Source organism: Lepisosteus oculatus, chromosome 15 (genome assembly GCF_040954835.1).
Source record: "Lepisosteus oculatus isolate fLepOcu1 chromosome 15, fLepOcu1.hap2, whole genome shotgun sequence".
NCBI classification, from domain to species: domain Eukaryota; kingdom Metazoa; phylum Chordata; class Actinopteri; order Semionotiformes; family Lepisosteidae; genus Lepisosteus; species Lepisosteus oculatus.
This window is the reverse complement of record NC_090710.1, coordinates 18,057,409-18,084,971: the sequence shown is the minus strand read 5'-3', so window position 1 is coordinate 18,084,971 and position 27,563 is coordinate 18,057,409. Positions and strand designations below refer to the sequence as shown.

At 39.9% G+C, this 27,563-nt stretch overlaps 1 protein-coding gene across 1 annotated transcript; it reads left to right on the top strand.

Moving 5' to 3' along the window:
* Window positions 1-785: 785 nt before the first annotated feature.
* Window positions 786-22,841, top strand: casq2 (calsequestrin 2). Its single transcript, XM_006639039.3, has 11 exons — window positions 786-1,264; window positions 8,873-8,957; window positions 9,687-9,787; window positions 11,911-12,022; window positions 13,413-13,486; window positions 13,978-14,108; window positions 15,278-15,323; window positions 17,486-17,540; window positions 19,030-19,130; window positions 20,405-20,479; window positions 21,087-22,841. The coding sequence occupies exons 1-11, from the start codon at window positions 1,028-1,030 to the stop codon at window positions 21,324-21,326; spliced, it is 1,257 nt and encodes a 418-aa protein (XP_006639102.2). The 5' UTR covers window positions 786-1,027; the 3' UTR covers window positions 21,327-22,841.
* The last annotated feature ends 4,722 nt before the right edge of the window (window positions 22,842-27,563 follow it).

Genomic DNA, 27,563 nt, shown 5'->3' with positions numbered 1-27,563 from the left:
CCAAGGATCTCCAGGACTAAGTGGATCAATACAAAGGTTTTCATGTCACACTGTGGATAGAACTGGAAAGCCGCAGTGCTGTGAGGTGGAAAGGGTGAGTCATTTCTGCCCTCACATTGACATTTAAACCCTACTGTCACATCCCAGTTTGTAGTGTGTTAATACTGTATGCATGCACCAAGACCCCCACCTCATATCTGAACTTACCTAATAAACAGTGTAGCTGTATAAAAACAACAGCAACAGCCTTTGATATATGAAGTGAATTCCATGGCTGGCCGATGTCTATCTTTCATATCTGTTCTGTAAAATATCCAAATTAAGGCATTTATAAATCCTTATCAATGAAATACCATACAACAAGTGAGGTAACAAATAAGAATTCTGTATTTTTTCATTTAAAAGTATTTTATTCAAATATGAAATATAGTGAAAATAGAATTTGAATCCCTAGTATAATGCAATATTTGATTGTTTTACTAATGTATTAATAATTCTTTGAATAAAATCTATCTTTGATACATATATATATATAACTGAAAATGCAGTGCTGCACTCTAGGTTTCAGTGTTGTTTCTTCTATCCCACTTTGGATGTAAATTAATTAAGCAATTTTTTTTTCTTTCAGGATCTTACAAAGGGCTCATCACTTGGGCTGATAAAGAGGCTGGGCGAATCCCTAATGGTGTCATATCTGCCCTCTTTTGATTTGCTGCATTTATTTTTAGCCCGAAACAACTGCTTCCTAAAAATGGTTCTGAAATGGCAGGGGAGAGGGCACAGCTATGTAAGGTATCCGAGCTGAAGCTTGCAGATTGTGATCGCCTGTCGTTTTTGTCTCTCTCTTTGTCTTGGCCAGAGACTGAGAGGGACAGGCTGCCTTTTCCTGGCATGAGGAGCAGGAGAGGGCTGAATAACTAGAGCCAGAGAAGAGCTCCACATTAAAGGGTTCCCATCCTGCTGGCCCTGCTGCAGTTGAGCCTCTCCTCTCCACGGGCTTCCTTTCAGGCTGCTCCTCTGCCTCAGCATGAAGACTATCTGGCTTCTGCTGCCTTGCCTCTATCTATCAGCCTGCCTTTGCAGCGCAGAGGAAGGGCTGGAGTTCCCCAGCTTCGATGGGAAAGATCGGGTGATAGACATTGACGCCAAAAACTATAAGAAGGCGCTGAAAAAATATGACATGCTGTGTCTCTGGTACCATGAATCCAGGTCTTCCAGCAAGGAGCATCAGAAACAGTTCCAGATGACCGAAATGGTGCTGGAGGTAAGGACAGGAGCAGCGAAGGAGACTGAGTCTTTATCGGGTTTGGGATAGGGATCGTGAATGTGTGCTTGCCTGTTCCAAAGGGATCAGTGCCTCTCCGCTCTGCAGACGCTCATACTGTTGCTTTCAAGGTCAGGCTGTGGCAGTACTCTGCTGCCAGCTGTCTGTTTATTCTTGAGAAGTTGTTTGCTAACCTTCTGCAAAGGGCTCATACTTCTCACACGTCTCTCTTCCCAAAACTGGCTTTGCTTTTCCATCTATTATGGCAGTTTGCTCTCCGTATGTACAGTAGTGTCTGGGACCATGAAGAAGAAGTTCACAAAATCCGTTCTGGACCATAACGAGAGGATATCTGAATTAAGAGTTAAACATACAGTATGAATTGTTTTCACACCTGAAGAGGTTCATCAGCCAAAAAAATGTTTTTAGTTTCCTACAAGAAGTGTAAGGTTGTTTTAATTTTTTAACTCACATTTTTTTAACGCATTCATTCATATTTTGTCAAGTGCTACAACTTGCACAAATATATACTGATAGTAATTCAGTCTTCCCATAAGTAATTCATTTGTACGTATTAGGTGGAAATAAGCTTTTAGTTCTCTAAGAAATAGTTACAATGCTTGTCAGGAATATTTCTGTGTGCCACTTTGTATTCTTATTTGTGCTGCAAAGCCTTTCTGCATGTGTTCAGCTTAATTGTTATATCAGTTTCATTCAAATACACTTTATCTACATTTATTCAGTATATCAAAGCCATAAATTACCTGCACAATTATTTTCTTGGATTAAATTTCTTTACATAGGTGAGACATTGAAGTCTTAGTTAAGCAAAACCGCCAACCTAAGATTGATTATTAATGTATATATTTTTCAAATATATCTGCTGCCTGATGCCCGTGTGTGAGCTACCTGTACATCATATCACACCATTTAATTCAACTTTAGTTATTCTTGCTTCAGCTTCAACAAGTTCCTTGCATTAATGTACAGAATCAATGAATTTATTTCAACCTACATCTTCCAGCATTGCTCCTGCAGAAGTCGTGTCATTCCACTTGGTTTGTGGGCCTGATCTTTGTATGGCCCTGGTGCTGTGCTCAGTGCTGAAGGAACCAGACACCCTAATCATGCAGGACACTGACATGCTGCTCTTAGATACCTGGGGTTTCACAGGCCTGATGTTATTTTGTGAAGCAATGTGGATTGTCTGGAGATGTGAAGTAACAGGTGCATTATGCCAAGCAGGGGGGTTAAAAGCAACTTTAAAGTAATTGCACACCTACTTTATGTTTTTATTACATATCTAGTCATTTTAATACATATCCAATTTTATCATCAATATGGACCACTACATTTTTGTGCTAGATGTTTTATTTTGTCATTGCTGCTGCTCGTGACATTATGTTTGTATTTTTATTTCTTCCTGAAGTTCTCAGAGGAATTCTGCCTAATGGTATCAGATAGTTTCAGATAATACTGTGACATTGTTTCCCCAGGTGTCTCAGTAGTATCCCAGCTCCCATTGCAGGAACCTGTTCTATGTTCTGACCAATAAGGATGTCGGCATTGGTCCTGTGATAATGGGCCAAATCCAGTGTGTTTGTCATCAGTGAATTCCTCTATGCCAAAAGGAAATACATTAGTTCATGAGAAAATTTAAAGCTATTGAGCATCCTAGGGGATTTCCAAATGCCCCCTGTTATGTAACAGCATCTGACTGCATGCTCTAACACTAACCTACACTGGATAACTTCACCATGTCTCTTGCCACAGGTTGAGTTATTACTTTGAATGACACTTTTATTCAAGCCAAACCATATTTGCACCAAATTATACAACTGGGTATTTTAGCGGAGTCATTCATGTGAAGTACCTCATTTAAGGGTATTACAACAATGTAATTGTTCAGGGCAGGAAGCTTGTGACCAACACAAGATTCCCATAACCAAGGCATCCCACAGGGTTCTGTATTAGGGCTCCTATTCTTTTCTGCTGACATATTGCTTCCAGGGTCTGTCTTCAGAAAGCAAAGTCCAACTAGTGAGCGGTGAAAAATCTATAAGCTCCTAAATTTGTTACTTACGTCAAAAACGCTGTTATCTTCTCCTATTTGACTGTCAAAATCATGGGAACAACTTTTAGAGATGAAAAGCCACACTAGTAAATCTCCAGCTGACGGATGTGGTAAGGAGTTGGTCAGTCACAGCGCCTGGACACCCACTTTGTTTCTCTCCTCTCTGGACTCCTCATGGAGGCAACAGAACTGCAGCCATAGTCCACCTGGGTCAGAAAAATCCCCAGATCATGAGACCTGTAATGAAGTCCCTGGCAGTGCCTTGTAAAGTTTTCAATTGGACTACTTCAGTTCCATCCAGTCCTAGTTCCTGTTTATCTGAGTATCCTCTAAGTTCTATTTGTTTCAAATACAGTATTGTGGTTCACTGCTGCTAGACATCCTAATGCCATTTTGTTTTATACAGGAAGAGATTTTTATTTAATAATTGAACTGGTTATCTAGTCATTCTGTGGATTTTAATATTTCACAAGCAAATTCAAAGATGCATGTGAAAGGAAAATCATACATTTGTGACATAAACTTTGCCTATTGTAAAATCTTATGTTTTTTTTTAATCAAACGCAGACAGCTATGCAGCGTAGTTATTCCACATATACATTCTTTCTGACCTGCTGTGAAGAACTGAGAACATTTGCACTCCCTGTTTCAAAGCCTTTGGTGATAGGAATTTTCATTAACCCTGATAATATACTAATATTTAACAAAGTCTTTTCATACACAGTTAACAGTGGGCAACTGCAAGATGTGTATGATTGGAAATTCAGGAAGAAGGGCCAAAATAAGAGCAACAAACATAGAACAGATGAATTATAACTGAGAAACAAATCAGTAAGCAAATTATGACTTGGGAAAGAGATGCGCAGTAAAGTTAAGGGTCAATTGAAGATGTAGATGTTTAGAAAAAGGCAATCAAAGCTTCCGTCTGAAATTGAATGAATTGCACATCTGCCAAGTCAAGCTGCAAAAGTCAGGGAATCTGACTACAGTTTTAGAGAACTCTTGACAGCACCAACAAGTTCTGTAACCAGAATGGGTTAGTTTGACTACTGCAAAGAATATTTAACTGGGAAAATTCAACAGGGTTGGTTAACTGGGCCAGCTTAGGGCAGGAGCAGAACAGGTGCCCCAGACAATTGTGAGCATTTGCCTTTTCAGCTGGTGTTTCTAAGGCTTGCAATTTCCATATTGAAGAAATAGCTTGAGTATCCAGTCTAGCTTTACAGTGACACATCACTTTGTAATGTTTCAAAGTGAGTGGTGACCTATCCAAACATTCATTTAGTTCTAGTTAGACAGACCATTGGCCCAGTTCTACCACAGCTGGTCCTCCTTGCTAAATGCTTTTTACTAAGAACATTACTTGTCGTGATAAAAATGGGCATGAACTGCATTCAGCCCTTTGTTGGACATGCAGATGAAGGAAAGATGAGATCTTTATTCTTAGCTCTATTACTTGAGTCTTGGCCATTTGTCAGACCCTGAAGGCCACACGTGTTCTGGCTGTTCACACCAACAGAGCGACTTGCATGCTTCTCCCTATAAATAAAATAGATCACTTTTTGCAAAAATAGATTATATTACCTGTTCTTTTCCCCGTTTTTCTATGTCAGTCTTTTGTTGCATCCTAGAGTGCATAATAGGGCTTGAAGAGTACACCAAGCCTGCACTTGTGGTGTCACTCCCTTGAGCTCTCATATCCCCAGAATATAGGGAATGCTGGGTTCAACCTGTGTTTGTACTACATTTCCGAGGAACCCCAGGCTGTGTCTGAGACTCTGGTCCCATTTCATTTGCTTCTGCATGTACCCCTGTGAAGCTGTGGCTTGGATCAAGTCTATTAATGCTGGTCAGATACTGAGGGTGCTGTGGAAGACGTTTAGTGTACTGTAGTTCATTGTGAAAACACAACAAGGAAAGGAAGATATTGTTTCAGCAATATGGAGTGATAGTGCCTTCTAGATGCTTGTCTGTGTGCACAGAAGTGCCTCTTGTTTTTTGCCTTACATCTCATTTCTTGAATTTCACTTGCAGTGGTATCATTTCCTTGGATGCTTAAGAGTGTTCAAACCACCGGTGCAACAAAGCAGGCTCTACAGCACAGCGGGTTTACTGTATCTGCTGCTTCTGTGGGCTCAAGTTCATGTCTTACTATTGGACTACTTTGTACTTTTCAGGATTCCAAGTAGCTGTTTCAAGTGCTCAGAATAGTCTTGAATCTTCAAGACTAAAGAGATCCAGTCACTTTGACATGTGTATCTATGAAAGTCGTTTGAGACCAGGAGGTAGTTTCATTCCTCTGGGCTTTTAAGAGACCAGTTTTCTGGTGTGGCAGGTTCGATTTGTGTTTGGGCTGTGCTGCAAATAAATATCTCAGAGATTGAGTTTAATTTGTATCTGCACATGTTTCTCCTTAAATAGTCCTTGGGCTGTTAACGTCTTTTTTTCTGCTCAGTGTTTTTAAACTGGAAAGCATTAAAAATACATTCTTTCTGACCTATTGTGAAGAACTGAGAAACTGTAATCTGCAATCTGATTTTCATTAACCCTCATAATATACTCATATTTAAAGTTAACAAAGTCTTTTCATGCACATGCTCATTCTAAAAAATAAAACATGGAGGTTAACAGTGCATTGAAAGCAAAAAGAAAAAGTTCTAAAGATATCAGTATCTAACATGCAGTATTCATGCAGTTCATGTAAAACAGTTTTACCAGTAACTGGGAGAAAAAGTAAATAGCAAACAGACTTAAAAATTTACTGGTAGATTCAGAGGATATGAATCATAGTCTGGTTTCGCAAACCAAAATTGCCACCTACAGAGACTTTGAAGGACAAAATTGCAGGTAATTTTCTAATAATCCTGAATAGAATGTGGTGTCTGGATTCCAAATACATACAAAAGTATACTTTCAAAAGCAGCCACTCCACGTCACTCACTGTGGCAACTTCATGATGAAAAAACATTCCTGGATCCCCTAATAGAGGCTCCAATTACAAGCGTATAAAATGGCCAGGTCCCCTGAGTGACATTTAATTTCATTTTATAACAGTATATACTGTGTATGTATTTTTAGGACACTGATAAAAATAGTATATTTATTATGCACACAGTTGGCACTTTGGCACAGAGGTTAGCACGGCTATCTCGCCCCTCTTTCCATGTTCTCGTACCGCAGCAGCACCCTAAAATCTGAGCGTCACCAATTCGAATCAGGGTCACGCCATTGCCCGGGTACCTGCAGGAATTCTCAAGCGGCAGTGCTGTACTCTACCTTACAGGTTAAATGGGGTAAATAGCCTCCTCTCGTATGTGACCTGTCTTACAGTATGTTTTTAACTGGCTAAGTGCCCCCCTGTGGCTGAACAAGCCACTGAAGTTTGCATCGCTCAGGGTGAGCGGCATCTGTTCTCCGTCCAGCTCTGACTTGCAGCCTCCAGTGATTCCAGATTGAGGAGGGGGAGTGTAATAAATCGAATCGGTAATTCCACATAACGTACGGGCGTGCTGCACATGACGAGACCCGTGTTTGCATCTGCTGTCTTGTTTTTTATGCGTCTTGTAATCTTTATAACTTGGTTTACGTTGAAATTTTAATGAGTTTATTTTCTATTGTCTCCCCCCCTCCAGTCACTGTTCCAATTGGTGTTTGTGCCTCACACACACAAGATTAATCTATTCACAGACAATTTCTCTTTATCTCTTTATCTTATCTTTAACCAATTCACTATTCAATTTCATGGTGCATTTTTACTGGTTAGAGTGCTACTTTAATAGTAGCGAAATATTGTCAACTAAGCTTGTGCAACACTTAAATAAATTGGAATACTTGAACCCACTAAATCAAGTTTAATCTTGTGTGTCTACAATCACTCCATTTCTTTATTCAGAAAACAAAGTCCCCATTCCCCGTTTCATTCCCTGAAACCATCTGGACTCTTCTTACACAACAAGAGAATGTTTGCACCCATGCAAAATCAATACTACATCCTCAGGCAGCTCTTTTAAAGTTGTCTGAAATTCTCAGCACTAGAGACGTGCTGTTTGTAGTTTTTGCTACAGACTTCTTTGTAATGGGCTGTAAATAAAATAAAGCACTAATCTCTCCATGTGAATAAATGTTAAGCTGTCTGTTCTCAGGGCTCAGTCTTACTGAGTGTTACCTTCATAATGATACATACAATATTAATAAAGAGAGTGCGTGGCCTGATCTGCCAAGCAAAACATAAGTGACTGTGGAGAGATCTAATGTTCTGAAGAGTTTGTATTGTAGTCAAGGTTTGAAAGTCTCTTGAGAGTCCTGGAACACACCCTCATTTTTAAATTTAAATTGACTTCCGTCTTGAAGTCAACAGCTGCTGTTCATTACCACTCTCCAGTGCAACCCCACATTGACGCTGTAAGAGACTCACACACATATCATCTGAATGAGAGCTGGTACACAGTATTTGGAAAATAGGAACAAGTCATACGTTTATTCCATGCTGAAAAGAGAGAAAACACAACGTTTTGGCTGTGAAGCCTTCTTCAGGTGTGAGAAAGACAGGGCAGACAGCATAGATTAAATAGGACAGAAGAACAAAAGCTGTGAGAGGGGAGGAGGCAGGAGGGGCAGAGAGGCCACTCAAGAAGTGCAAAGTGCTGCATGAGAATAGAGAAGATTACACTAAAATAAATCGGTCATTGAGAGAAGGGGGAAGGTGTGAACCTAGTTTCAGGATAAATTTAGTTTCTGTTGTCTTTCTACTATGAGAGTTGAGAAACCCTTCTTTGAGAACGGAAGCAGAGAGATCAGTGTGATCATGGCCGTCTGAGGTGAAATGAGAAACTATGGGCTTGGAGAAGTCTTTCATCTTCCCAGCCCTAACATGTTCCCTGAAACGTTCTCCTAGTCTCCTTCCGGTTTCCCCAGCGTAGATAGTTTGGCATTTTTGGCAAGAGATACAGTAAATGAGGTTGCTGGAGGTACATTATGTCATTTGGGTGATATTTGGAAAATAGTGCATTTCTCTATTATGGGTTCCAAAGAGAGCACTGTTTAGAATCACAGTCACAATGCCAGAGGCAGGAGTCACTGTTTTATCACCCTGTCTGTCTGTATCCACTCTGTCCAGTCTAATAGCATTCAGTAGATTGTGCTACTGAGAATGATCCACCCATCTCTATAGAGTTAGATATAAGAATTAAGCAAATCTCTCTTTCACTGCCTGTACCTTGATAGAGAATGCACTTATCTGCAGAGCAGACACAGAGTGTATACAGTATATACAGACTAACTCATCTAGTCATTTCTTGAAGAACAATACAGTATATTCTTACATGTTTAACAATCTAGGGACAGTGAGGCTGATAGAAAAGCTGGAATGGGATTTTTTCTTTTGTTATGGTAATCAGTCGGCAGAGCTCATGCACCAATTATATTGTTCAATTCTTTTGTCTTTTCCCTACAGGTCCTGCGTTTTTGATTTATTGCTTGTAACTCCTTGTGAGCCCTTACCTGGCTCAGTCCTTGGTTTCTGTCTTTCTCTTCAGCTGGCCGCACAAGTCCTAGAAGACAAAGACGTAGGATTCGGGATGGTGGATTCCAAGAAAGATGCCAAAGTAGCTAAAAAACTTGGTAAGCTAAGAAAAGATTGTTGACATTTAATGTTTTCCTCGGTTATGACGAAGCCTGTTCTATGGTGATTATATTCAATACCAGTCTCTCCAGACCCTCCCTACACTAGCTCTGGAAAACACACCACTACTTCTAAACAGAAGGCGAGCTAACGCTGCTTTGAACACTTCTTATTCAATCTTTGACTATTAAGGCTTGACAACTTCAGAGAATAATGTGAAATTAATACTGTGAAAACATATTCCTATATGTGCTACAGAAGAAAGTGGTACAGACTTCACTTACATGAAGCATGAAGCATCTTATCATTCCTTGTTAATGCAGTCCTGTTGCTGCCTGGTCCATGAAGCACCAGTGATATCACACAAACCCCGGGAAGCATGTTCACACTTATAAAAGCCTTTCTGCTGATAACCTTTGACATCCATTTATTTTTTTATTCAGTTTTGGCGACTTCCGTTTTGGTGCTATATAACAAATTGAAAAATAACTACCATGCAGTGCCTTGCAAAGGTATCCATCCCCATTCAGTGATATCCTGTTTTGTTGAGTAGTTGAGTTACAAATGATGTACTGTATACGCAATTTTGAACGTAAATTATTTTAATCAAGACTTGAATCCTTAATCTGAATGTTTTTACAGTTGAATAACGGGGAACACCTGGAACTGGAACCAGCCTGTTCTCAAATCACTGTTAATTTGCGGACTTATCTCTCCTGCCTTTTCAGGTCTGGAAGAAGAGGGCAGCATCTACGTGTTCAAAGATGAGCACGTGATAGAGTTTGATGGAGAGCTTTCTGCGGACACTCTGGTGGAGTTCCTTTTAGATGTAAGTATTGGTGGGAAAAGTTGAAAATTGCTTTTGTCTTTTGACATCAAGGGGATGAAATGGGCTTCTCTAATTTATTTGGATGTAAGATAGACTGAGGGGAAACAGCCAGGTGGAATCTCCATGGGTCTTTAATGAAAAAAGGGCATTAACATAGACAACAACGAACCTGTTGCCGTGGAGAAAGCATGGTGCATACTGTAATTGTCCTGATCACAATTAAAATACAGTATGTACTCAGTCTGACTGACCTCCATATTGAAAATCTTTGCATACAGTTCCTGCAGAGAACCTACATATATCAGACTTTTTGTTTTGGTCTGTGAACATTAAACATACAATATATACAGTACTGTACAGTACAGTGCACACCTACGCTGAATGCCAAGATATGGTAACCACTTAATAGATTCTTTCTAGCCTTGTGCACTCAGAAATACACACTGCACAATGTCTTAATAACCTGGATCATTTCACTGCTCTTTCAACGCAATGACTATGGCTAAGTCACCTGGGACTTAAAGACATAGAGTATAGTATGCTCATCAGTGCCGCACAAAAGAAGCAGCCTCCCCCAGGACCTGTGGTAGAGATATAACCCGTGAGTGGGAGTGGGGTTTCAACAGTTCGAGCCTCCTTCATAATGAAGGTCTTGCCTGAGTCTTGAGAAAAAGAGAAAGATTTCTTCATAGGGTTACGGATACTCACTTCATGCAGCAGTGTCCTGGAAGTCTTCTGAGAGCCATTTCTCTTTGGCAAGAAAAGAGAACGTGTGTGGGAGGGTAAAAGGTTGTATCTGCACTGTGGTTGTGAAAGAACAGTGAATAATGTCTCTATTTAAGACGTTAACAGCAAAATGGAGCATTAAAAGCCACAATTAAAAAAAAACAGTACACATATACACATGTAATACCCACCCCTACACAAACATCAAGGATACCAATACTAAAATAGATTCACTAAAAGGCACGTTTGATGTGCCACACATCAAGTCTTGCTTTTCTCATGATGGGACAGACTTCCAAAGATAAGATGAGAGAATTTATCTTCTGGAACACCGTCTAGACATCTGAAATATTTCACCAGTCACTTCTAGTATTATTACCCCCAGTGTTTCACCAGCAACTAATTGCCACAATTTTTCCTTTGTGGCTTCAGGTTTTCCCCCTGCTTGCTGATACTGCACTGTCAGACTAAGACAGATGATATCTTTCAAATGCTGGAAAAAGTGATCTTTTGTGATAATGGCACCCCCTCCTGAAGGTCCCTTTAAGAGCCAGATGCTTTTTCCAATTACTGCAGACAGTAACTCTGGTTCAACAACCTAGTCCATGTGGAGCTCAATGAGTCACATCAGCTACGGCACTAAACAAGCAGGGAATCGGACAGGCAGCAGACATAGGGCTTCACAAATTTGTGAGGAGAGTCTTTAGCAGGTGGTGCTGTCAGAGTGTCATTGGTCCCACTATTAGTATTAAGTGTACAGTTTTCTACAATAAAAGAATATAGTCCCTGGCCTGTAATGATTAAACTTTAAGAGCCCATTTTTACATTTAAAATTCTGTTTTAAGTCCAGCGCTCTTCCTTACTTTTAAAAGTAAAAACAAACAGAAACTACCCAATGATCATAAAACAAAAAAGGGAATAGAAAGAGAGTCTGCTAAGCACATTTTCGTTAATTCTATGATTGTATTAACGGTTTACCAATAATATGCATAAATCACATGATCTCAAAACCGTGTACTTAACACGGGCAGTAAATGCTGTAATTGTACTAAATGCTGTAAATGAAACAAAGAATTGCATATACATTTTCAGGGTTTACAGTGCAATAACTATCTAATAGCATTGGTATTTTTGAAGCAGCTCTTAATAGAGAAGAGGTCGACAAACAATGATAAAGGGTTTATACTTCAAGCAGCTGGTGCCACATTCTGAACCGGCTGTAGTAGGCATGAATTTCTTTAAATCTGGATATGTCAGACATGACATGGAACATAACAGCCCTGTGAAGGACCTCCATGCACATGGGTCCTAACCCAGGAAAGGGCCGTCTTCATTAGTGCCGCGAGTGCAGGGTGCCTCCTTCATTCCCGCTGATGTACGCTTTTGTTCATTACCAGTTGCTGGAAGACCCTGTGGAGCTCATTAGCAACACCTTGGAGCTCAGAGCTTTTGATAACATCGACGAAGACATCAAACTCATTGGGTATTTCAAAGACGAAGACTCAGAGCGTGAGTTCTTTTTTTGTCTTTCGTTGTCTTTTGCATGTTCTCTTATACCTCTTCCTTCCACTGTATCCAGTAGTATGTCAGATTATTGTTAAAGTGTTAAAAACCTAAGAGTAATTACATCCTTTGATTTCTCTCAACCTCTAAGTTTACCATTTAAGTCAGCATGTATGAACTGGCAAGCCTTGGTTACTTTTCAGCTTAATAACTATGTATTTATTTAAGAGCTGTACATTAAGTGTGATATACATAGAGCCAGATGCAGGTAATATAATTTTTTCCTAACTTTCATCTATACATAGTGTCACAGCTGAAAATCAGTTATGCCTGCTAACAGTCCCATCTCCATGTATGCCCAGTATTCCCAACTGGCACTTATCTGCACGCAGGAAAACATTAACAACAACAGCCAATAATAGATATAGATTTCTGCAACGAAGACTGTCAGTTTCCCCTTGTGACAACAAAGCTTTAAATAGCTTCTTTGCTAGTCAAGTAATCTTGAAGCAATTATGTTGCTCTTCTTTTAAGGACACGTGATGATCATGTAACCTTTTCTTAAATACCCCTTGCTGAAAGCTGAGCTGCTTTGTAGTGACAGACCTCCAAAACCATTTTTAGATTTCACATGAATACATCATTTGGCACATTTGTGTACATGTTGATAAGATGCATCTAGTTAGATTAAAAAAACTTTATGCAAAACAAGTTTCATTCAACAAGCCTTAAATAAACGGCTTAAGAGAAGTTGTTCCAGTGCAGTTGTGTATACTATAAGCGAAAAATATCTATAGTAGAAACTACAAGGAAGTGCATTTAAAACGGAGAACAGGAGGCACTTCTTTACACAAATGGTTGTGGGAGTGTGGAACAAGCTGCCCAGCCATGTCGTTGAAGCTGAAACCCTGGCTTCTTCGTGGTTTCTGGATTAAACCCTCTGATCAACAAACTGCTAGTATCTAAATGAGCTAAAAGCAGTGGGCTGAATGGCCTCCTCATTTGTGACCTTCCTTATGATCTTGTACACATCTATCCATCTATCACAGAAGAAAGAGCTCTCTTGCACTCTGTGTAAAGTAAACACATGGAGCTTTTGTCTAAATTTCGCCTCGCGTTCAGAAGGGACCTGATGTGTGACTAAATGCAAGTAACATTTGCTGATGGCGAGAAGTGCCTCAACAGTTTTTGTAGCCGTTTGCGTATTTTACAGTTGGCTCTTTACGAAGCCAGTGATTGTAAGAACAGTCCTGCCACTCAGATGTGTGTTCTGGAGGTACACCAGTGTCAGGGAAGTACTGTAGGACAAGTGTAGGATTAGGGAAACCTGGGCCACTCATTATGAGGTCTGACCTTTTTGTGACACAATTCATGTTTTTCTCTTCTCTTCTCCTAGACTTCAAAGCCTTCCAAGAGGCTGCAGAACACTTTCAGCCGTATATTAAGTTCTTTGCTACTTTTGACAAAGGAGTAAGTGATGCTTCCTTTTTTCTCCACCACCATGTGCTGAAATGATGAATCTGTAAGCATGTGAATAACAAAAGAATTAAAAAGATGAATAATGTCTCTGATGAAAACAAATGGATTTCATAAAAAGTCTTTCCATTTTGCCATCAGAGGTGAACAAGTCCAGTACATCATCTATCAGTTGGTTCATCACTTCAATACAATTTGAGTATGTTCTTCACCTAACCCCAGGGCAAACAAGGCAATATAAAGGATTTAAATGTAAATTCATATCACTAGCTGCCCCAGCAGATACATTATTTTAAATGGGAATGCTGTGTTATCTCTGTCATTAACCCAATAAATGGGTATTCTGTGATTTCTGTCAGATAAATTCCACATTCTTTTCAATTTCAATTTTCACTCCTCTCTGTAGTCCCCCATTGTAACTCCTTATCGCCTGAACAACCATCCTTGTGGATCAAGACACAGAATGACTTTTTGCTCTCTTTCAGGTGGCAAAGCAACTTACTCTGAAAATAAATGAAGTGGACTTCTATGAACCTTTCATGGAAGAGCCGGTGACTATTCCAGGAAAGCCACACACAGAAGAGGAGATTGTAGACTTTGTGAATGAACACAAAAGGTAAAGGACGTTTTAGCCAAGACAATATCATATATGTGCAGCACAATCAACTTGGAAATGTATTTCAACATAGCAGTATTTCAGAAGTATGAGTTAAGTATTAGCCAAAGTGGAAATGGGCTAGATGGGCCAAAATCCCTACTCTTGCTCGTAGCCTTTCTTGCTTATGAAAAGTATATAAAACAGTATGGTGGTACGGTGTTGCAGTGTTTAGCATTGCTTCCTCGCAGAGCTGGGGCTCTGAGTTTATTTCTGGAGGTGCTGTCTGTGTGGAGTTCTGGATGTTCTGCCCGTGTTTGCGTGGGATTTATCCAGTCCAAAGACATTCTGGTAAGTTAATTGGCTTCTGGGAAAACTGTCCGGGTTTCAATGTGTGTGTTAGTCAGTCCTAACAGATTTGCCCTGCGATGGACTGGCATTCCATCCACGGTGTATCCTGCCTTGCAAACGTTACTTGCTGGGACAGAGTTTAGAAAATGAAGGGATGGATATAAAAAGCTATTTAAAGGAATATTAAGGAAGCATATTATTTTAGACGGATGCCTCTGGCAGTGGCAGGTTGTTTATTTTGCTGTAGTGGTGTATCCGTAAACACACTTTTCAGATTTTCTGAGACAATACTCCTGGAGAGAACTGGGGGACTTGAAACCCCATCAGTCTGATCATCTTCAGTCACATAGCAGCTTCCCTGCAGTGCCTTGCAGTGCAATCACTTCTCTGTCTGCTGCAAACTCTGCTGCGCGCCAAATTCATGGCTCCGAATTGAAGACATGAAAGGAAAAATAACTGAACTGTCCACTCATCTTAGGACACACTGCAGCATTGACCATGCAGTACAGGAGGTTCTGCACTGATAGGAGGAGAGGCATGTTTGACACTGACATCACCATGAGCTTCTAGGCTATTGGGTAATTACAGGGAAGTCAGGAAAGCCCTCAGCCAATCATAAACCTCCATGGGGATTCCCAGTTACAGCTGGATAGTGAAATGACCCAGGTTTGAACTCAAACTGCCTGGGTCATAGAGCTCAGCCTGTGCTCAGGACAAGCATCTTCATCTCTTGAGCTGCTCGGAAGTGCAGTTCGGTTTAACAAGGAATAAGTTCCCATTGAGGATGTGAACAATTCCCACTGGTCAGACTTGTATTTTCTAATGACTGTCTTTTCCAGGCCCACTCTGAGAAAGCTACGTGCTGAAGATATGTTTGAAACATGGGTAAGAACCAATGCTCTTCTATGACTTGATAAGATGATCTCACTTAGAAATGAGGTTCTATTAAACTGCCTGTGAATACTGCATGTGTGTTCTAGTGAATGCAGTGGCATGCTGTGTGACTCTTGGCAGGACCTGCATACCAGGAACTGCTACATGTCAACCCTTTAGAAAACCGACAGATCGCACTGAAAAGGAGGTCAGGCTTTTCAATAGCACAAAAATTGCAAACATTGATTCATCATTGATCATATTCTCATTCATGTCAGTACATTGCCTTCAGCTTCAAGTATTCATAGATGCATTTTCTGAAAATCGAAATGTGATTTTCAGAGACCTTTGACATGAATTTGAAGTACATTAGAGGTTTTAAGGTCACAGATGAGAGGAGGCCATTTCAAGTCAATTCAATTCAATTCAACTTTATTGTCATTAAACTTACACAGGTGCATAGTATAATGAAAAGTGTTTCTCATTAGTCACTCAGGTGCAGTATATAAATAGGACAGAAGATAAGACAATAGACAGTAACAGAATAGCAAAAACAGTAACGTAATAACATAACATAAATAACATGTAATCAAGTACATTTGCCCTGTCTAGCCCATTTGGTAGTTAGTAGTAAACAGTACTTAATGTAATGGGCTTTAATTGATCTTATTCAACTATTTTGTGAAAGAAACAAGGGTATCGCCTTCAATAACATAGCTAGTTTGTATGGATAAAAAATGCCCCCTGTTCTCAGTTTTAAAATCACATGTTTGTTCTGAAGAAATCTGCAGGACTGTCACTGAGGAATTTGAATACTTGTATCAAGTCCCCTTGTAGTCCCCTTGTAGTCTCGTCTGTTCAAGACTAAAAGGTTCAGTTCTTTCAGTCTGTCAGTGTAGAACATTCCCTAAAGCCTCAGAATGTATGCAGTTCGTCTTCTCTAGCCTCCAGAGATTCCAGAGCAGTAATATCTTTTAAATAAAATGGTGACCAAAATCAAACACAGTATTATGAATGAGGTCTTACTAGTGTATTATACAATATTAACATGACATCCCTTGTTTTAAATTCTGCTTTTAGTTGGATATCCTAGCATTTTCTTTGCCTTTTTAATTGCTTCCACGCATTAGCTTGAGGATGTTAATTACATATCAACATTGAGCCTTATCTTAAGTAGCTTTGTCAAATTTAGCATTTCCCATTTTATATTTATTGTTTATGTTTTTACTACTTGCATGCAAAACCCAAATTTATATATATAGATTAAATTTAATCTGACAGGGGTTTACAATTTTGAATTTCATTTGCTTCTTCTGTTGTGTTTGATAATCCTCCTAATTTGGTACCATGTGCAAACTTGAGTAGTACTGTATATCAGCTATATAGATCATTGATATGAATCAGAAAGATTAGTGATGCTAGTACAGATCCTTGGAGTACTCCGCTAATTACATCACCCTAAACAAGCTTATATGATTCTGTTTCAACCCCACCCATTATCACTGTTCCAAAGAAGGTGTTGACAGAGTAGCTGAAAGACCTAACTCCACGCAAATCTAAAATAGACTTGAATCTGGGATCATGGTATTGTAATCCAGTAGTGTTAATTGATACTTGATTTGTATTTGAGCCGTTGTTGAGCTGTTGACGTTTTGACTTCATTGTGTGAAATTTATTTCAATGATGTTTGCAGACTAAATTTAGTTTTCATAGTTTACACAAAAGTGAGCAAATACAATTGAATAAACCCAGACAGGCCATTAGCATGGAAATGAATGAAAATGTGACAATTTGTCAGGCACTGCAACAGGACTGAAAGCACCACAGAGACTGACAGTGAGCCAAAAGCAGATTAATCTCATTAAGTACTGAGCACATTATTTTCAAGTGCCACCTGTTTTAACCGCTATCTGTCAGTTTAAAATTGTTCAAGGGTAGAACCCCCTGAGTGCAGACCTTGTCAATGGACATTCTAGCCATTGAGTAAATGTAAGCAGACTAGTTTCTGTAGTGCAGTAATTTCTTATGTTCAATAACAGCTTAAGACAAGTGCATGTATAATGTTGAATGGGGCTAACAATCGCATTTAAACAGTGTTAGGTTTGAAAAATCACTTCAATCAATTCAAATCAATTTGTCAGATGCAAACATTTTGATGAAAATTCTTTTCCCAGGAGGATGATATGGATGGAATTCATATTGTTGCTTTCGCAGAAGAAGAAGATCCTGGTAAGTGTGAATAAAACATGGTCAACCAGATCATCTGGGAGTTTCCGAGTGATTGAACCGGTAAAGGTGCTGATTCAAGAAGAGTCCAGGGCCTGCAGACCAGACAAGATCAATTTGTAAGGGTTATGTCATTGTGTGGACAAACACTCCAAGGGCTGGGTGGATTAGAGATGTCCAGGCTGTCCTCAGATTGTAAGGCAACAGAGACTGTACTGACCTTGCTGTCAGTGAGAACGGGATCACTCCTCCAGTTGGCACTGCCTCTCATTTAAGGCACTGTAAGGCTTCTGTGACCCTGTTGAAGGAAAGCATGCCCCCCATCTTATAACCACTGTTCTGGTCTGAGGGCTGTAAAGTGGAACAGATTACAGTTTATGGCTCCATATTTGTCAGGGTATAAAAGAGATTTAGGCGTGGAAGTGAGCTCGGTGGTTAGTGCCGTCCCATCGCAGCTCCAGGGTCCTGGGAGTGATGCCAGCGCCAGGTTCCCCTTGTGGGGATTTCTGGTCTCCTTGTGCCCACATGGGTTTTTGCTGGTTGCTGTGGTCTTCTCCTATCAGCCAAAGAAATGCTGGCTAAGCTGCTCTAAACCGTCCCTTTCTCTGGGGCTCTACTATGAGGGACTGGAGTGCTGCCATCGAAGCGACTCCTGCCAGGATAAGTGGATTTCTGATAATGGACGGATGAAAGAAGGCTTTATCGTTTTTGCACGTGTGATGTTATGTAGTCCGAAAGGACATAATGCATCCATCTATTTTCTAAGTGCTTTATCCAGTACAGGGACATGGCGGAACCAGAGTGTATTCTGGCAAGCAACAGGTGTAAGACAGGTTTCACCCCTAACGGGATGCCAGTCCATCACAGGACACACACAGACACTCACACACTCACACCAGGGCCAATTTCCCCAGAAACCAGTCAATGTAACAGTATGTCAATAGACAGTCAATAGATACTCAGAGGAAACCTATGCTAGCACAGGTAGAACTCCACGCAGATAGCATCTCAGGTAATCATACCAGGGCCCCAAGTTTGTCAAAGACTAAGTTTGTGCCCTGTAGAATCTCAAAGGCGGAGCATGAGCAATTGATACTGCTGTTTTGTTTGGCAGCAGTCTGACACAAACAGACAGCAGTTACAACTGACTTTCAGAGTAGTGTTGTGTTGCAGTGTAACGTGGCTCAGGTTTTTTTGGAGGCAACATCTGAAAATGCGCAGTTTTGAATGTTGCTGCCATGACAGTCCGGATAGTTGTATAAAGTACAATTCCAAACAAAACAAGTGCAAAGTTAATTTTAAATTAATTCAATGTTTTTAAGCAGTGTTGTTTGGGAGCTTTAGGCTCACATTTAATACTACCAGAATTGTAGCATTCACTTAGGACCAGTGTAATATTAATGTGAAATCAGGCCTATTTTCAGAGTGGGACACACAGTGAATAATTAATTGTATTCAGGTACTATATATATTCATTCATTTTTCACTTCAGATGGCTTTGAGTTCCTTGAGATCCTGAAAGAAGTGGCAAGAGACAATACCAACAACCCAGATCTCAGCATTGTGTGGATTGACCCGGATGACTTTCCTTTGGTGAGCTGGCCTCACTCTTTTTTTCAGTGATAATTTTCATCACAACCAGGATTTCAAGCTGCTGTCCCATTCCAGTACAAACACTCACACGTTGCCCAGGCCACTGGAGTCACTCCTCTGAGCTGTCCCGTTCCAGTACAAACACTCACACATCGCCCAGGCCAGGATTGGGAAAATTTAAATTGTCCAAATCTGGGGAACTGGGGAACATTGAATATGGAGATAGTGATACAGTAATTTCGGTTCAATGTAAATGACTGGGAGCTCGGCTTGAATAAAGCCAGATATCCACAAGGCCCAGAATTCAGAAACCCTGTTGTACAAACAGTAAGCACAACATGCAGCACCTCAAGACACTTCTCACCCTTGGTCCTGAAGTAGTTGATTTGCATTACCAATGAGCTCGTAAGTACTGAGCTGAAATCTTTCATTGTAGACATTTCCCCGTTGTCACCTGTTAATTCCATAGACAAAAATAGAGATGAGTGTTAACTCTGTATCCTTCTAATTACTGTTGTTTCAATGATCAAGCATCTGATATGGAAACAAGTGGGCAGCGCAAAACAGACAGTGATTACTATTATAGAAACACACAATCAGCAAAATCTCCTCCTCTTCCAGGGAACCTACTGAGAATTATTCAACTAGCTAACAGGCAGCAAAAAAAGTTTAAGCAAAATGTCGACTGGATGTCTAAAAACTCTTCAGTTCCAGCATTTCTGAACACAAATCATGGACAAATCATGGACATTTATTTGATAAGCTAAATAGGATATAATCAGGAGGGCACTTATCTTTGGCACATAACTAGCTGCAAGGATTCCTCTTACTGTATTCCAGCATTTCTGAACACAAATCATGGACAAATCATGGACATTTATTTGATAAGCTAAATAGGATATAATCAGGAGGGCACTTATCTTTCGCACATAACTAGCTGCAAGGATTCCTCTTACTGTATTTGTAAACAATTCAAACTGCAAAAATACAATATGTTTTCTAAGATGAGAAAGATACAGTTTTTACCCATGTGGGGTTCATGCAGATTCAGATCATTCAGAAGAATTTTGCTTGGGAATGTTGTTTGAACAAAGTATCGGATTCAAGTGAAACAATGATTGCAATTTTCTCAATAAATGAATTAAGGCTGTGAATACTTGGTGGTGACAACTTAGTGTGAATAAAAAGAAATGGCAAAATAAAAAGTCTTCTTCATGTGAATACGTTATATTTCTACAGCATTTACTCAAATAAATGTTTTCCTCTCATTTCAGCTGATTACATATTGGGAGAGAACGTTCAAAATTGACCTTTTCAAGCCTCAGATTGGAGTGGTGAATGTTACTGATGTAAGTTCTACAGTGCTTGCCCTGTCACTGCTATTTTGGTATCTAATAAAAAAATTTAATAACCCAAAAGACTGTGTGTAATCACCAGAGTTTTGGGTCCTGACACTGTTAGGCCCACAATGGGGTCTGTGAATAAGAACATGGCCCCCCTCTGCTACTTGTTTATATACAGCAAAGATCAATTTAAAAGTAACTGTTGAATATTAATAATATATGCTATATATCCAGGGTGACCTTTTAACATTTTCCACAAGCTACTCAATTACAAATAAGTGGAATTAGACCAACCACCTACCTAAAACATTTACAATTTAAAATATTGCAATTTCATGTATTACAGTACTTTACTGAAGGTCATACTGTATAATCAGTCACCCTATTGTGTTGAAGACAATTTGGTTTGTATTCGGATTCAGATGGGTCCTAATAAACAGCATAGTGGAACATACTGGTCCTAATTTCCCCTGAAGACAAACTGTGGGCAGACTGTCCATCCCATTGGCCCACTACACAGACAGGAGGTTTCTGTCAAGTTAAAGGGACAGTAAAACTCTTTCCCCACAGTCTTTGTTTCTGTAATGCCCTTCCTCACCTTTCTCTCCCGCAGGCTGACAGTGTGTGGATGGATCTCGCGGACGATGAGGATCTTCCCACAGCACAGGAACTGGAGGACTGGATCGAGGATGTCCTTTCAGGAAAAGTGAACACTGAGGACGATGACGACGAAGACGATGATGAGGAGGAGGACGACAATGATGACGACGATGATGACGATGATGACGACGATGATGATGATGATGACGATGACGACGACGACGATGATGACGACGATGATGATGATGACTAAGTTGCAAACTTCCAGAATCCCTCAATGCTGAAGTCATTCAAAATATCTCGGTTAACAATTGGATTCTGCTGCTTAAAGCCTGGTTCACACTATTGGAACTGTTGAGAAAATACAGTTGCAAAACTTCAGCCAGCACAGGCAAATTTCTCAAAGAGCGAGTTCTTTTCTTTTGAGAAGTATTAAGACCTCTATAGGTAGGCCAGCCATCTATATACCAACTTAAAAGTGTCACAATGTAATCAAAACCAGGATTAGGACACCTGTAAACAAGAGGAGAAGTCTTGAGTTAGCATTCATATAATTAGAAATTACATGTGACACTTGGAACTGGAAAAAGGATGTTCTTTGGAATGTAACTTTATCAAATTAATTATGTCTAGCCAAACATGCCTGTCTTTGATGACAGATATCATAACAATTGGAAAGAGACATGCTGAAAGTCTTGCAGACTCTTGTTACCTCCCTTGGCCATGAGAAAAGTAATGGGAGTTAAGGGCAATCTGAAGTCAAGATATGTCTTGTTGATTGTCGAAAGATATGTCTAACAGTGTGAACCAGGCTTAAACAAGACGCTCCTGTATGCTGGAGCACGTTCAGGAAAAAGAAAAAGAAAAGAAAAAATATACATCGACCTCGGACAGTTTTATAGAGAATTTTGTACATTTTCTACTCTTCTTTATAAGCCACCTCTGCTTCTTTTTTTTTGTCATTTTAACAAATGATATTTTAAACTACAGGCAATACCTGCATCCACAGCTGATGACAAGAGTCTCCAGTTCCTGCCATTGTAAGATGAGAAACTGCTGGTCTTGGTGTTTTAAGAAGTTAATGTCCAAGCCCTTCCTACTAAGAGCACACACAATATATTGCTTGAAAGACAGAATAGGCTCGAGCGCAGATGAAATCCAAATTCTGAACTGCCTGTGTAACCAGTAGCCAGAAACAAAGGCAGCATTTGATGGTGGCTGCCAGTCTGGTGCCTATTTTAAAGTTTATGTTGGTTGGCAAGTTGAAGTTTTGCTTTATCGTTACATGTGTTAATGAAATATTTACTGCAGGTGGGATGCTTAAAGAAGTTTTACAACCAAATGTATTTTTCCAATAATAAATCCATATCCTTATTATCGTTTAAAAAACTTTGGAGCAAAAGTAAAAAATGTGAATAATGATAAATATGAGCTGCAACACCTTTTTATTTTATATTTTTGTAAGGAAGTCTAATATATTTGGTGACAGACATTTGAACTACCTAGTAGTGCACTTCCATAAATATTACATTATTGCTTTGGTTTCCAGGACACCAAGGGTACTGCAAGCATACAAATGGGTTGTGGCCTTCAGAATTTCATTACTATAGAATCCCATTCTACTTAAAAACAAAGAAGCCTCATAAAATTTAAGATCTTTTCTGAAGAAGATTTAACAATTTTATTTTCCATGAACAAGAACACTTTTGGGGCACTGTTGCATGAGCTCTGTGGAATGTTACTTTTAATTAAAACTAAGGAAAAAGTGTCTTCTATTCATCATTTTGTAACGTAATAACATGAAGTTACTGTATTCTCAGTCTTAATCCAATATTTATAATAGGAGTGGTCAATTCAAAACATTTCAGTGTGCACTATGGACACAGGCACACTCTTATCCCTCAGAGCAGTCTGGAGATAACAGACAATGAGCTGCAATGTGTCCTAAACAAGACATAGTAAGAGTTATAAAAGAAACCAATGGATGACTCTTAATGCAGAAAAAGATTGTATGATTTGTGAAACTTCTTTGTGGTCTGCTGGCATAATGACAGTAAATTAGTACACCACAGAAACTGCAACAATGTCTAAAACTAGCCTGACATTAAAAAACAAGATACTCAGACAAATAGTTTATTTTTTATATTTGATTGTCAGTCGTTAGAATACTAGTTGAGGTTTTACTTGATCATTACTCAATCCACTACACATAATTTCATTTTTAATTTCCAAGACCATAAATATAATTGCTAATGTATCAGGTCCTTCAACAAATGTGATGTACTGTATTTTCTTGTGCATGCTTTCACATTCTGAAGCTCACTTCAAGATAGTGTGCAACACAACCAGGCTGACGTCACCTGCTCCAGCCTCAAGTGGTCGAAAACACGTCTGTACGCTGATTTGAGCCGACAACATTGTATGAAACTCAGCCTTCACACAGGGAATTTGCATTAATCCGATTCTAGATTTGTGGAAGTGTGTTCAGTTTGCTCCTGTCAGTTTTGATTTCTCTTGAAACCGTTACAGTTAATTCACTAGGTATACCCTACAGCAGAAAGGGCTGAGATGATCATTTTATCTCTCTGTTACACAGAAGAAATTCTCAAAAAGCAGAAGACAGGGAGCCCAAAGTGCAGCAGTAAACAACACAATTATAGACACCATAGGTGCCACATTTCTCTTGTCAAATCATGCTCATAGTGATTCAAAAGCTCTGTTGCTTGAATTGGAACGTACAGTATGTGTTCCCTCGTGCTGTTTTTGTCCTCAGCATGTCTACAACAAAAACTGTCTAAAATTGAAAAGCAGGCTGTGTTTACCAAAGAGCTGTGTTGTACCAGCTGTTTAGCACTGTCTCTCCTTGGAGGCATTTTAATTCCAGACAGCTGGGACAGCGAATAGAAGATCATCCTACACAGGATCTAAAAGCAACCAAGTCAGTAGTGGCTAACACTACTCTGTTGATGGATTTCTCTTTCCAGTAGCTGAAGTTATGAATCTGTCAGACTGCAGTACCTTATTTAGAACATTGTGTACAATTTTGATCATCATGTCATAGAAATTATATTTCCCCTTTGGAATTAGTCCAGGCAGGAGCCACCAGACACATTCTGGTGCTTAAGGGCTTTTTCTACACTGACAAGCTGAAGGAACCAAACTTTTCTGGTCTTGAACAGAAGAGATTACAAGAGAACTGAAACACATATTCAAAGTCCTCAAAGATATTAACAAAGTAAACCCAGCAGGTTTCTTCAGAATGAACGATGAAACACAAACCAGGGGATACAAGTGGAAGCTACATGGAAGTGTGTTTTAAACTGAGAACAAGAGGCACTATGTTTCAAGAGCTAAAACATAGCTAAAGAAGAATCTGGAATAAGCGGCCCAACCGTAAACAGACAAGATCCTCAGATCACTTAAATACTTGCTACCAATCTAACAACAATCATGAGTGATTGTTTAAACAGTTGTGTCAAAAGGTAATGAATAACATCTCTTCTTTCCTTAAGTAAATTTATTTTATAATCTTTGGTAAGAATTTAAAGAAACCGTATTACACTAATATGCAAGTTTCAAATCTGAAAAGTGCTGGAGGGGCTCTGTTAATCTGACAGATGACAGATGGTTTCCTCTGCTTCTTAGAATTCCTGGTTAAATTAAAAGGCATCTCTAATCGTTAATGTGTTGTCAGCCCAGGCAATTCTCCAAAGTAATAACTGACGTTCCTAATAACTGCTGTGGCCATAGATCGCCATGACGAAAACCTGGATCGCTCTATCATTTTCACCCTTGCAGCTCCTGTTTGAGTACTCTTTCCCAGTCATGTTGGATATCACTGGAATGAGCCAACAGGACATGTGGGGGAGCGGATTCTGATTCTGGGAAACAAGGTGCTCAGTTCGGTTTTTCCAGAGCTCACTAATCCTTCACCTTGTTGAAGAGCTGAGCCACTGCAATGTTGGCATAATCACATGCTGTATAATGAATGGGAGATACTGCGGTGGGGATATGACACTTAGACCCTTTCTTCTTCACTCTTGAACATGCACCAAGGGAATAATGGAATTGACTGAGGTTTAAATGCTTTAAAGTATGTGCCTCAGCTTCAGAAATAATAGCGAGACTCCTGAAAATTCTTCCCTTTTGCCCTCTTGGGCCCTGGGGCTCTCTGTCAAAGTGGTTGCCCCCTTTTGATCTCTAAATAGGAACCGAAATAGCCAGTTCTGAAAGAGTGGTCGGCATGTTTCAGCTTGCAGTGACCTTGACTTGTCCTGCAGGCTCTGGCCACCCTCAAGCTCACTGTGAGGTACAGTAGGTATACTGTCATCCTCTGAAGTGTGGGGACTTTCCTACCTCACCCAGGTCAGACTGTTTTATGTTACCAAAGCAGGAATCATGAAGAAGACTATACATCTGAAACGCCATGCACACCATTGTATATCTTCTTAAATAAAAAATTCTTTATAATCACAGTGTAGTCTTTAGCCACCACCAAAATGAATTATTTGCCAGCGGCTTCTCACCATTGAGGCCATAAGCAGACTGTTTCATCTTTCTAGGAGTTACACTTAAATGCTGTTCTACCAGAATCAGAGCACTACTGTTTATTGGGATCCCCATACAGATCTCCAGTTCCCAAGTCTGCCCATATTGGAAAGTCCAGTAGAAGAGTCCCCTCTACTCAACAAGGGTTTTCTGAGATCCTCTGCTGACTTCAGCTGGAACTGCAGATCTCTTACGCTGATGTCTCCTCACACAGGTTTTGTAGGTCTTTTTAAATCACCAGCTTCTCAAAAACATTAAAAGGCTGCAATTGCTTCAGTTAAGAAAATACTGAGTTCAATTAGGCAGTTAATGGCTCAGATGGAAGAAAGACCAGCAACCTCCTGGCCCTCCAGTATGAGAGCTGTGAACCCTGTTCAAGGAGCGCACCCATGTAGTGAATCCCTTCCTCCACTAGAGGGGGTAACAGGAGCAGTACCAGCAGGCGGTACTGTGTTTGACACTAGCTCACAGAGGAAACAGAGCCCTGCTGCCCTTCGAGAAACTCAATGAACACAGATATTCGGAGACCCAGCACTTGTAGAAGGCAAGCACTCTCTACATCACTTCACTATGAGCAGGACTGAAGTGTGCCCTTCAGGGAGCAAGACAATTTCCCCTCTTATCTCATTCTTTCAGCCTTTTTGACAACCAGTCAGAATTCATTTATTATTGAAAAAACCTTGCTTGGCAGAACCTTGCTTGGCTTGGTTTTTATTGAAAAAACCTTGCTTGGCATAGTCAACAACTATGAGTCACACAGGGCTAAAGTGATAATATTTGTTGGCAAAGAGCAAAGTTAATTACGCTCATTCACCACTAAAAACATTAATTATTAATTTAACCAGCAAATGGATTTATAATATCTGGCCTAGAGAGCTTAGAAATATGGATACTACTAAAGCAAAATTGCCTAATGTGATTATGAAATGTTATCTTTTTTTTGCTAATGGAGCTTTAGGGAAAAAAAAGATTGATTTCCATTTTGTGAGGACTACGTTTTTCTGTTGTAGATGACACCTCCAATAATAAGTTGTGGTGGAAAACATTCGGCTGGTTTTCCATAGAAGAGCTGGCCGAGGGATAAAACAGATGAATCTTGGCTCATGACACCTTCAGTGAACAATGCCGGCTGACCTAAAACCCTCTAATCTACAGCGCTTGCAGCAGAAGTGATCGTGTTACACTGCCGTGATCAAACAGACTAATGCAGGAGCATGAGAGCTGCATGTGTGCCAGATGGAGCTGGAGCACAGATATGAAACACCCTTCTGGAAATGCTTCTGTGCACCCCAGCTGTAAAGCCACAAAATATGTGAAACTCTGTGAGGGGAAAAGAAACAACAGACCTAGATGTGGAGAACCGGAAGGCCCACAAAAACCCAGATGAGTGGATTTGAACAGGCAACTACTAAACATCTATCATTGCACGTACTAGATTCTCACTCAGAATGGTGACATTTGGGGGTGACATCTCTGGGAAGCGAGATGTTGGCAAACTGACCACATGGATGTCTGAAGCTCAGTTTAGCAGAGACATGTAATGGCCAAGAACTCGTACTGGATACCACAGCAATCCTGCCATAATGTCTTCATAATCGCCGAGACCATAAAAAAAAAAAAACATTCAAATGAGATGACGCATGTCCATGGTAGTTCAATAGGTAAGTAAATACAAACTTTTCTCCAGCTATTTCATCAATGTATGGGCCTTTTCCACCATGGTGGGAAGCCAGTTCCACATGCCCGCAACTCTTTGTGTAAAGAAGTGTTTCTTATTTTCTGTCCTAAATGTTTTTATTCTAAAACTAAATTAGTTTTGGTGCTGAATGGGAAGTAGTCACTTAGATATCCCTATCTACAGTATACTCCTTTAGGATTTTGCATGATTGGACCAGATGTCTTCTTAATCGCCTTGGTTCTAGACTGAAGACATACAGGGGTT

Coding starts and splice junctions, on each gene's coding strand:
- casq2 (XM_006639039.3), top strand. CDS start 1,028: ATGAAGACTATCTGGCTTCTGCTGCCTTGCCTCTATCTATCAGCCTGC. Junction 8,958..9,686: donor CAAAGTAGCTAAAAAACTTG/GTAAGCTAAGAA, acceptor CTGCCTTTTCAG/GTCTGGAAGAAGAGGGCAGC. Junction 13,487..13,977: donor TTGCTACTTTTGACAAAGGA/GTAAGTGATGCT, acceptor GCTCTCTTTCAG/GTGGCAAAGCAACTTACTCT.